This window comes from Pavona decussata, unplaced genomic scaffold (assembly GCF_977016875.1).
Source record: "Pavona decussata unplaced genomic scaffold, jaPavDecu1.1 SCAFFOLD_184, whole genome shotgun sequence".
Classification (NCBI taxonomy): Eukaryota; Metazoa; Cnidaria; class Anthozoa; order Scleractinia; family Agariciidae; genus Pavona; species Pavona decussata.
This window is the reverse complement of record NW_028145593.1, coordinates 2,065,237-2,076,654: the sequence shown is the minus strand read 5'-3', so window position 1 is coordinate 2,076,654 and position 11,418 is coordinate 2,065,237. Positions and strand designations below refer to the sequence as shown.

Here is an 11,418-nt window from a genome sequence, read left to right as displayed (position 1 = left end):
AGTTAGTTAGTTAGTTAGTAGCTAGTAGTTAGTAGTTAGTAGTTATTAGTTAGTAGTTATTAGTTAGTAGTAAGTAGTTAGTAGTTAGTAGTTAGTAGCTCGTTAGTTAGAAAGTTAGTTAGTTAGTTAGTTAGTTAGTTAGCTAATTAGTTGTGTCCCAGTTTTTAGCTGTATTTTAGTTTTATTTTAATGTATTTTTAACCTTTATTTTAGAGAACCCTCCTGAAAACCACCGTCAGGTGATTGGAGGCCTCCTCATAAAATGTTGTTTGTTATTATCACAGCGGAGGACGCGAAATGATGAATGCGCGAATCTGCTTTGCGCGAAGCATCGAAAACGTGAATTCTTCGTGTCTCTCTCCAGTCTTCCTCCACGCTCGCTTTAGATTTTAGGAGACCGCGCGCGTTTTGCGTAGGGCAAACACAAAAATAAGGACTGTTTTTCAGGCTACATACTGCAGGTGCCAATTTAAACGTCCAATTTAAGATATAATTCCAGCCCTATAACTGGTGAAATCGAAAAAGTATTAAAACTCCAGGCGACATTTTGGCGCAGACATTATTAAGCTTTTTTTCATTTCTTGTAAAAATTGAGTGTGCAACGAGCAAATAATTTATAAGAGACAGTGCATTAATCATTACAGTTTTACATTCATGATTGACATTCAGTTGCAGCATAATGAAATCATGAAACGCAAAACCAAACAGACGTTAAAAGCGAGAAAACAACGCCAGCGAAAATTACTTTCCACGAAGCGTATCTTTTGTGGCTGACAAATAGAGACATTAAAATTCCGTTTTATTTAAGTTCACTTCTTTCTTTCTGTTGTTCACCGGTAAATTTTGTTCCAAATGAAATCCCTGCAGCTGTTGTTTCGAATTTACAGCTCACCAACCTGGCCTTTTAAGGAAAGGTTGAAATGAGAAAGACGAATTAGCGTTTAAGATACTTAAGTCAATGAAAGCAACCTCTTTGTTAATGAATTAGAAAAATACGTCACAGGGTGGAGTTGAAGCACACGAGTCCTTTGACTATCCATTCATATTGTCCGATTGCACACTATATTGTCCTCCCAAACACTGTTCTCTATAGCAAATATCGTTCGTTTTAAAATTTAAAGCGAATGAAAACGCTTAAGCGAGAGCCCCCGTGTGTGTGTGTTAAAGGGATCGTCTACGGATACCAAAATAATTGGATTGAGTGCCTCTCGCCGGTTCCAAAAAGCGCCCCTTTACAATTAGCGCTGCGTAACCCTTGAGTTTTCAGTAATGACTACGCTCATTCAATTCCGATAACCGCCCCGGCCTATATAGTACTCACTCATACCCATTACGCCGGGTGGCGTGTACAGCAGCAACGTGATCCCTCCAATTTTGCCGGTCCTTCTTCATGACTGAAATGCTACTCCAGGTCTTTCCCGTCTGTCGCATTTCTTTCTGCGCCGTCTGTCACCATGTGATCTTTGGAAGACCCTTCCTTCGCTTTCCCTCTTGTTTCCAGTGCAAGGCAGTCTTGGCGAAGGAGGCTTCTTGGCAGGTGACGTAGCCAACCCACCTCCAGCGCCTCCTCATGAGGATGGTAGCCATAGATTCGGTTCCACATCTTTCGAGCAAGTCTTTGTTTGAAATGGTCTAGGGCCAAAAGATGTGCAGATTTTTGGTATGGCATGTGGATAGCTTTTTAAATCCTTCTCTTTCAATCACCAACATTCCGAAGCGTGTAGGAGAGTGGTGAGGACACAGCTGTGGTAGAGTTTCAGCTTGGTGTGAATGCTGTAGGTGGAGGAGCGCCATACCTTGCTCATCATATTAAGAGAGTTTCTGGCCTTGTTTAGGCGGCTCTAGACGTCCCGGTCTGCTCCACCTTCACTGCTGATGATCTTGCCAAGATAGGTGAACCTGTCCGTATACGGGAGATCGTTATTCTCAATCTGAATTGGGATTCTGTTGGTGGTGTTCAGTGCCATAACTTCAGTCATCTTGAGGTTGGTGTGAAGACCAAATTGCTTCACAAAGATGTTAAGTCACCGGGTCTTCTCTTGGATGTGAGAATGGGTGTATGATAATTAATAGCGCTAAATCGTCACCATAATCTAGGTCTCCAAGTAAGAGAAGGGAGTGCATCTGATGCCCTTGTTTTGATCCTCTGTGATGCGCCGCATGATCCAGTCTACAACAAGGCTGAAAAGCACTGTGGACATAACACATTGCTGCCTAAAACCAGTCTTTACTTCGAACAGGATGTCACCATCACCAAAAGAACAGGTAAAGTTGTGGTAGAAACTTCTGATGATCACGATGAGGTGTGAGGGGATTCCATATGCTCGTAGAGTCCGCGAAAGGTTGTCCAGATGAACGCTGTCAAAGGCCTTGGCGAAATTCACAAAGTTCACATACAGAGATCGCTGCCACTCGATACATTATTTAATGATGATTCTCAGCATAAAATTGCGATCATTTCAGCCTCTTCCTCTTCTGAAACCTGCCTGTTCCTCTCAACGCTTAAGGTCCACAGACAGTGACAGGCGCTTCATGATGACTTTCGCTAGGATCTTGCTAGGGACAGATAATAGTGTAAGGAGCACCAGTTGTTGCATTCTGACAGAGCTCCTTTCTTTGGTATCCTGATGATGATGTCTTGACTCCAGTCATCAGGGATTTTCTTTCTGTCCCACATAGTGTCGAATAAAGGTTGCAGGATGCTCGCAGTGGTGGCAGCATCAGCCTTGAACAGCTCGGCACTGAGGCGGTCTTTACAAGGTTCCTTATGGTTCTTTAGGGACTTGATGGCAGAAATGATCTCTTCTTGCCTCGGTGGTCCGGTTTCAATGCTTAGGTCCTCTTCAGCTCCTCGTATCTCGGGTTCCTCTTCTGGTGCTGGTGCTGTTGAGGACTTCCTCGAAATGTTCGACCCATCGTGCTTCTTGGTCTTTCTCAGAAGTGAGAGGTTGCCCTGTTTATCTCTTATTGCTACATTCCTGTTGCAGCTTTATTTACCACAGACCAGTCTGGTGATTTTATAGACATTTCTCTGCTCTTCCTCTGCTTGCTTTACCATTTCTTCGACATAGGCCCCTTTTATCTGTTCTAATCTTCTTCTTGACGCACCTGTTGGTTTCGGAATACTCCGCGCTGTATCTGTCTTGTAGCCTGGCTTATGTGCTGCTGTCATTTATCTTCTTCTTCAGTCGACGCCTCTCCTCGATATCTTTCCATGTGTCTGGTGTTATCCATTCTTTCCTCTTCCTTGTCTTCTGCATCCCCAGGCAGTTGCTCGCTTCACTGAAGATGCTCCTCACTTGCTTTCACTGTTACTTCAGAGGATCCTCTTCCTCCGCTTCTGGCTCATCCATGAGGCTCAAGGCTTGAAACCTGTTCCTCAGTTGTAGTAAAAAGGCACTCTTAATCCTAGGATCTTGCATTCGCTGATGTCACATTTGGGGTTGATCTGCCTCTTGGGTCCTGCTGCCCTTAGCTTCAGTCTCACGCGTGAAGTCACCATGTGATGGTCTCTGCCCACGTCAGCTCCTCTTCTCACTTCTCAAGCAGAGAGCGACGGCACATGCTGTTCACCATGCGATGGTTAATCTGGTTCTCAACCCGTCCGTTCGGAGAAGTCCAAGCGAGTTTGTGGATCGGTTGCGGTGTGGAAAAATCGTTCCTCCGATGATCATGTTGTTAAACGCATACCACTCTGTCCCCGTTGTCATTCTGTACTTCGCATCCTTCCCTTCCCATCACACTCTCATAGTTTACATTCTCAGACCCGACCTTGGCATTCAGGTCGCCCATCATGCACCAGCAGCAAGTCCCTGCTGTGAGCGTCCTCGAAGGTCGCCTGCATCTGTTCATAGAGGGCTTCTTTGTCCTTGTTATCGCTGACATTGGTAGATGAGTAACACTGTATAATGGACACGTTGGTCTGCCTGCCCTCCAAATGTACTAGGATGATCCTGTTGTTTACTGGTTTCCACTCCATCAAGTAATTCTCCATCCCTTTCTTCAAGATGATCGTAACACCCTCATGATGCATGCAGATCGTCTTCTCTCCCTGAGTAGAAAATTGTCTCTCCGGTACCGGTCTTCATTCTCCAAGATCTTGTCCATGTACTCTCGCTTACACCGAAGACATCCAGCCTGCAACGCTTCATTTCAGCAATAACGTACGCCATCTTGCCTTGCTCGTAGATTGTTCTTACATTCCAAAAGCCAATCAGTGTAGTTGTTTTGGCTCTGACGGCTCCCATAATCATGGCAGTGGCTTCCTATTGGATTTTACCACTGCCAGTCATGCGAATCCTCCTATAAGGCAGAGTCGCTAGTGGCTTCACAGTCAGTAGTCATTCTTGTCCTTGGCAAGGATTCCGGAAGCCCATCCTGCGCAGATGGCGACTTTCCCGTTGTTGTTTCCGTAACATTTATGTTTTTAAATGATAGGGTTGTTTTGTTGGCCCTGTGCAAAACCTCTAACCCGGAGGACCGGTAGATTGCTCTTTGTCTGCCCCTAACTGTCTACCTCTCTGGCAATGATGGCCCTACCAGGACCTCAAGAGGTCCAGCCAGTATTATTATATAGCTCTCAGGCTCATCGTTATACTCGCTGCCAGTGTTACAGTTTCTGTTAATGTTCATTTACGTCCTTATTCACACGCTGGTGTTTATATAAAAAAAAGAAATAAGCGCCCTGTCCCTAATAAGCGCCCTTCTCCCATAAGTGCTCTATATATCCCTAATATGCGCCACTTACCAACAAGCGCCCTGTTCCTAATATAATAAACGCTCCTCTCCCAAAAACGCAATGTCTCTAATATGCACCCCTCTGCCCTAAGCGTCCTGTCCCCAATAAGCGTCTTGTCCCCAAATGCATGCGCCCCTCTCCCATTAGCGCTCCGTCCCTAATAAACGCCCTTCTCCCATAAACGTTCCGTCCCTAATAAACGACCCTCTCCCAGACGCGCAATGTCCCTATTAAGCGTCCCTTACCACTAAGCGCCCTGCACCCAATTTAGTTATTTATTTAACTTTATTTACACACGGGTAAAAACATCAGGACTTTAAAGTAAATACTAAAATTGCATTAATTATATTATTAAAATACTAATCTACTACTAAATTAAATTTAATAACCGCAAAAAATAGAAACAATAACAAAATGAAGTGCCTGCTTTCCATGAATGCCGTGTGAATTAATTAATTAACTTAATCATTATCAAAGAGGAAACCCCTACAGCCGGATTTAAAACTAGCAAGAGATTGTGCTTGCCGGAGATTGATAGGTAAGCTGTTCCACAGCAACGCACCACTGTAGCTGAAACTGTTTTTTAGAAAATTGGTGCGGTGGAGTGGGACAGCTAGTTTGCCCTGACAATTCCCAAGAGAATAGGTAGATATTGCACTCCGATTAGTAAACATTGACTTCAAGTAATCAGGGGCGAGACCATTGAGAGTTTTATAGACCATGGTGGCTGTTTTTAAATCACGTTGAAAGTTAAGTTTTTGCCAGCCAAGTTTAACAAAGAGATCATCTGCATTGGCATCATATGAAGAAGAGGTTAAAATACGCGCAGCGCGATTCTGTAGTTTTTGCGGGATAGGGAAATCGGAGAATTGTGTCTTAAACAGGGTAAGGGTTTGAACGCCCGGGCCGCACCTTCCTACCTAAGCATCTGTTGAGTACCCCCCGGATCTAGAGTAACGTTACGCATCACGCGTACGTTTATATCCTTGTACGTTTTTCAATGTTTCGCTGTTTATATTTGTAAATGAAATTTAGGGGAAAGCATTTGTTATTCACCTTTCATTTGAAGACAGAAACCGTTTCTACATTGATTGCTTTTCTATAGTAAACGCGAGACATCTTTATCAATCTCTTGGCCCGCGAGGTCATAGACTGATTTAGTTGCCAAATTTTCAACTAACCTTGAGACACTCAGGTTAGCCTAAAAAACACTACGATTAGCCTAAAGAGCACTCCAGTTAGCCTAAATAGCACTTAAGGTTAGCTTAAATAGCTCCCCGGTTAGCTTAACGGTTAGCAGTTTATGTTGGGGTTGTTCATGCCTCGCACGTCTGGCTCGCATATTGTAAACACTCCCCACGGCCCGAAAACAAAGAACGCGACCGAGAATTTAAAGAATTTGATAACACGACAGAAAACGTAACTCGTACCAGCCGAGTACAAAAAACGAGACCGAGAACAATAACTCGTGGCCCGAAGTCTTATCTCTCGGCCCATCGCGACCCCAAAAAGAAAAAAAGAATTTGATATGCTACCAAAACCTTAACTCGTTCCGCCTTACGGCCCGAGTAATAAGTTCGGTTTCATTCGTTTTGAAAAAGGTGAGATCTTTAGGATGAGAATTTTAAGCGACTTGAAAGGAATCGAACAATACCACCTTAACTGACCATGAGCGGCAGATTTTTTAGCATGTCCTTTTGTTCTTGATGTCTGAATAAACTCCAAGAATCAACAAGAATGACTTCGAACTTTTCATGTATGTTTTTTCGCTAAACGTTTTCAAGTTTGATATTTATTCCTCGCGAAGCGAGGGCCGAAGGCCCGAGCGTAGCGAGGTTAATAAATTTGTCGGGCCGAGCCGGCCCGAGCGGAGCTAAGCCGCGCGAATTCGAGCGAAAAATATATTTATATATATATATATATATGTGTATATATGTTTATATCTTTGAAGGTGTCCGCACAATGACGTCAGACTGTCTGGCGCCGTCTGGAGCAAAATTTGCATACATCGAAAAAAAATATGCGTGCATGATCAAATTTCAACTGCAATGTTCATCAATATTCACTGGATACAGAACTATCTCTCCAGAATCTTTTCCCTTTCTTTTAGAAATCTTTTTGGTGAAAGAGTGCATTAAAGAAATTACACGTTTTGTGGCCGCGGTAAATAATTTTCCGTGGGAAATAAATTCATCGAACACGACAGCGCTGCACGCCCGTTGTACATTACGTCGCGTCAGAAATAGATTTTCAACCGCAAACCACAGGCAGTCCAAGCTCGCGTCACTAGAGAGCGTGTAATAATTAATTACTAGTGGGCATGATGACCTTTGAGTGCAAGCAGCCATTGAGAATTTTTAAAAACGCATTATAAGACTTTGTATGGGAAATAAAATACTGTCGATTATGAAGTTTAAAAAACACTGAATTTAACTTTCATTCAATAAAACGAATAAAACTGCCAAGTTCGCGGCGTCACTAGAGAGCGTGTGATAATTAATAACTAGTGAGACGATGACCTTTGAGTGCAAGCGGTATTGGGTTACGGGCAGCCGTTGAGAATTTGAACGCATTATAAGACTTTGTATGGGAAATAAAATACTGTCGATTATGAAGTTTAAAAAACACTGAATTTAACTTTCATTCAATAAAACGAATAAAACTGCCAAGTTCGCGGCGTCACTAGAGAGCGTGTGATAATTAATAACTAGTGAGACGATGACCTTTGAGTGCAAGCGGTATTGGGTTACGGGCAGCCGTTGAGAATTTGAACGCATTATAAGACTTTGTATGGGAAATAAAATACCGACGATTTTGACGCTTAAAAAAACGCTAAATTTAACATTCATTCAATAAAATGAATAAAACTGACTCACCTCTGGTGTATTCTTGTGCGTTTTGGGGTTTCTTTTGCCGTTTCGGGCATTCTTTGGAATCACTGTCATTCCCTTCATAAGACGGAGTCAAGGCAGCACAGTCAGATATCGTCTTATGAAGGGAATGACACGCTCTCTAGTGACGCGAGCTGGGGCTGCCTGTGCGCAAAACTACGAAAACACCATGCTCATAAAAAAAAAATTTTATGCGCCTTTTAATCTCCTCGTTTGATGCTACAATACGAGTAAAGAGGGCTTTCCACCCAGCCTCAGCTTCGCGAGGTTTTGCGAGTCACGTATTTCTAGTTTATGAAATTGTAGGGTCGGGGTCGGGGTTTTTTCATGGGGTCATACATGAAGCCCTCTCCGTCCCAGGCTTGCAATAAATTAAGCAAACAATAAGCAAGGAATCGCACAACGAAAATGCAAACAATAAGCAAGAAACCGCACAACGAAAATGCAAACATAAGCAAGAAACCGCACAACGAAAATGCAAACAATAAGCAAGGAACCGCACAACGAAAATGCTAACAATAAGCAAGAAACCGCACAACAAAAATGCAAACAATAAGCTAGAGAGCGCACAACGAAAATGCAAACAGTAAGCAAGAAACCGCACCATTTTTGGCGGTAGGAACCTGGGAACGTACAGAGCGGTCACCAAGCTTCAACATGGCGGACGACGCAGTTTGAATCTAGCTGGTGAAACATTGGCGTTTTATTTGAAATGTATGGTGGCCCTCGGCGCCCAAATTCGTCACCATTCCAAGGTCGATCGCGAGCTCTTCCTCAGAACTTCAGACCGCAGTTTCAGAACCCGGGATTTCCGCCGCCACGTCACAATGTTTATCCATCACAGTTCGGGGACTTCCGTCCAAGGCAACCGTATTATCAGATACAGGGCCCGTTTTCTATGAATCCTCGCTTTCAGAGGCCAGTGCAAGGTTTCCAGCCTAGGACATGGCAAGGGAACGGACCAAGGCAGGGTTTTAGACCCACTGGATTTCAACAACAACAAAGACCCAGGGTAAATTTTTGATGTTTTGGCCACTGGTTCTTGAAAGTTCTCGGTACTTCCCAAGGCAGAAGGGGTTGGGGGTGGGGTACTCCCCAGAATTTTTGGTGGGCATGTGCTGCCCAGTTCTCCAAACCCTGACCTTGTGTCAGACATGAAAATGTAACTTTTCTGATCTGGTCTGTAAAATCCATACCCGTCTATAGACTTTCAAATCAAAATGGCTACTGAAATCTGTTCCCATTTCAGACCAAAATGTCTGAAAAACCACATCCTTTGGGGCGGCATGTACCTATTGTTCTATATAGCTCATATAAGGGGGTACCCCCTAGGCTATTTTTCTGTCTAATATTATTTTGTTTCAAGATCTGACATCCAAATATAGATCTTGGGAAGGTTGAGGAGGGGGGGGGGGGGTCTTAATAATTAAGAAGTATATCAGGGCTTGAAATAATGACCAGTCAACGCACAATGTCTGGAAGGATTGGGGAGCTGACCGGTCAACCCTTCGTCTTGCCGGTCACATTGACCGGTCACATTTGATCGTATTGAAGATAAAATAAATTAAAATTTCCATGCTGTTCAGGTGTTCCAGCTGTTATCAGTATGTAGCAAGTCGCTGTGTATTGCGGAACTTTGATCTGAAATCCTGGGTGAAGTGCAACTAGAACTGTTGTTTACAATTCACGCATTGAAACAGACATCGGGGTTCACGCACTTCCAGTCATAAAATTAAAACTATTTTCACTTTTATTAGTTAATTTATTAGTTAGTTTACTTTAAAACACATTAGTTAATTTTCATTTCGCCACTGTAATTTATTTTTATTGTTGACTATGAGTGCTTTAAAGTGCTATAAGCTCTAAGGAATGACTTTTTTGGAAATATATGACGTCAGTTTTGCTTCATGGGCCTCTGTTTTAAGAGTTATTAAACTTGTTATAAATTTGACCGGGCAGAAACGATACATGACCAAGCTAAAATGAATTTGGCTAGTCATCATGTCCGGAGACTCTCCAAAAATTATTTCAAGCCCTGTATATATCATTTTGTTATCAATCTGAACTCCTTTTCTTATTAGCTTAATATATTGGGTTTTACAGCAAATCACTTGTTATTTGGGAGCAAGGATGGGGCAGTGGTGAGGGCACTTGCCTCCCACCAATGTGACCCGGCTTCTATTATTCACATTGACACCATAAGTAGTAAACTTTGGAGCTGGTTCTCATCCCTGCTCCAAACGTTTTCCTGGGTTCCCCCATTTTCCTCCCTCCACAAAAACCAACACTTCCAAATTCTAATTGGACCCAACAGAAATGCACACCTTTGAAATGAGCTTCACAGGTCCTTGGTGCTCTGTGGGTAAACAAAATTAATCACGTTTATATTTTTCTTTTTATGTTGCATTATTATTCAACACATTGCAACACTGCCTAAATGTGTATGGGGCAACCGGTTGTTTCGCCAGCAGCCAGTTCGCTAATGTCTTTGTCAGTTAGCTAACTGACTAAACAAATACCTTACAAATATACTAACTGTGACTAAAGAGACGCCAAGCTACTACAACAAAAACCTTTCTCGTTCTTTAAACTATCATTGCGACTGGGGAACATTTAACTCATTAGCAAACTGACCTACGATGTTGGTGAACTGTCTGGTAGCGAAATATTTTGTAGGCCGCACGACTGCAATTTGGTAATGGTGCACTCAATATTCGTCACCCATACACAATAGATATCCTGTGATGTAAATGTGTACATGTAATTTCGTGTGTCAGGGAGAAAAATGGCAAAATAAGGATCATCTCCAGCTTTTCTGCAATACGTAAAACATACTGTGCCTTATTACCAATGTGTTGAATAATTAAAACAATTATCCTGCTCTATTTTGCAAATATCCCCTGATTTTAGCAAACTTGGCTGTAAGTATCAGGTGATATTCCCGCATGATTTCGCAGGATAATTGTCAAATATAAGGAGATCATGCATCAGAAATTTACCTTTTGTTTATATACAGGGCAGAGGTGGCCATAGAGGAGATCAAGGCTCGGCAGGAATAGAAGCTTACTACAATCATTCAATGGTAGAAGATCCATGGAAAGAGTTAGAAGAAAAATACAAAGAAAAGAACCAACAATCCTGATGCTTAAAAACATTTTTGTGTAGTATATGCATGTGCTTTATTATGAAGTATTATTGTAAATAAAATAATGCATTGGTTAATATTCAGTTTGGTGGAGGATGTGGAAGGTCGTTATGTTTGATTTGGGTAGTATATATTATAACATAAAATTAATAATTTTAAATTATGTTATAATCAAAGTGCACATACTGTAACATTTTAAGCCAGTAACGCAGTTTGTGTATGACTTTTTTATATCTCTTAATGATATATATGTATTTACCGACTGATTATGTATGCTCCCATTTAACCATGCCGACTTTTGATTTGGTCTATAGTCATGGTGCCCACACAAATTTATTGCAGGTCTAATGGGTGATTGTTGGTAGTTTTTGAAATATAAGGGAATATTTGGGAATTCTGAAAGGTTCATATCAACACTGAAATATCTCATGGATATTAGCATTTAAGTTCACAATAAACCACTGAAATTGCCAAAATTAGCTATTTTGAGCAACAAGATTAGAATGTCAAGACAGTCAATATAAATGAGTAAGGTAAATTTACATTTATTGTGAACTTAAATGTTAATATTCCATGCAATATTTATCATTAATTTGAACCTCTTTGTATTCCGATACATTCCCTTTTATTTCCAGAAGAATGTT

The 11,418-nt window shown here is 41.9% G+C and overlaps 1 protein-coding gene across 1 annotated transcript; it reads left to right on the top strand.

Annotated features, from left to right (window-relative positions):
• Positions 1-8,259: 8,259 nt before the first annotated feature.
• Positions 8,260-10,867, top strand: LOC146462904 (uncharacterized). Its single transcript, XM_085085067.1, has 2 exons — positions 8,260-8,641; positions 10,646-10,867. The coding sequence occupies exons 1-2, from the start codon at positions 8,342-8,344 to the stop codon at positions 10,769-10,771; spliced, it is 426 nt and encodes a 141-aa protein (XP_084941193.1). The 5' UTR covers positions 8,260-8,341; the 3' UTR covers positions 10,772-10,867.
• Positions 10,868-11,418: the final 551 nt, after the last annotated feature.

Bases quoted from the DNA above. Each gene is read 5' to 3' on its own strand.
- LOC146462904 (XM_085085067.1), top strand. From the start codon at position 8,342: ATGTATGGTGGCCCTCGGCGCCCAAATTCGTCACCATTCCAAGGTCGA. The intron at 8,642-10,645 runs GTAAATTTTTGA...GTTTATATACAG, and splicing joins AACAACAACAAAGACCCAGG to GGCAGAGGTGGCCATAGAGG.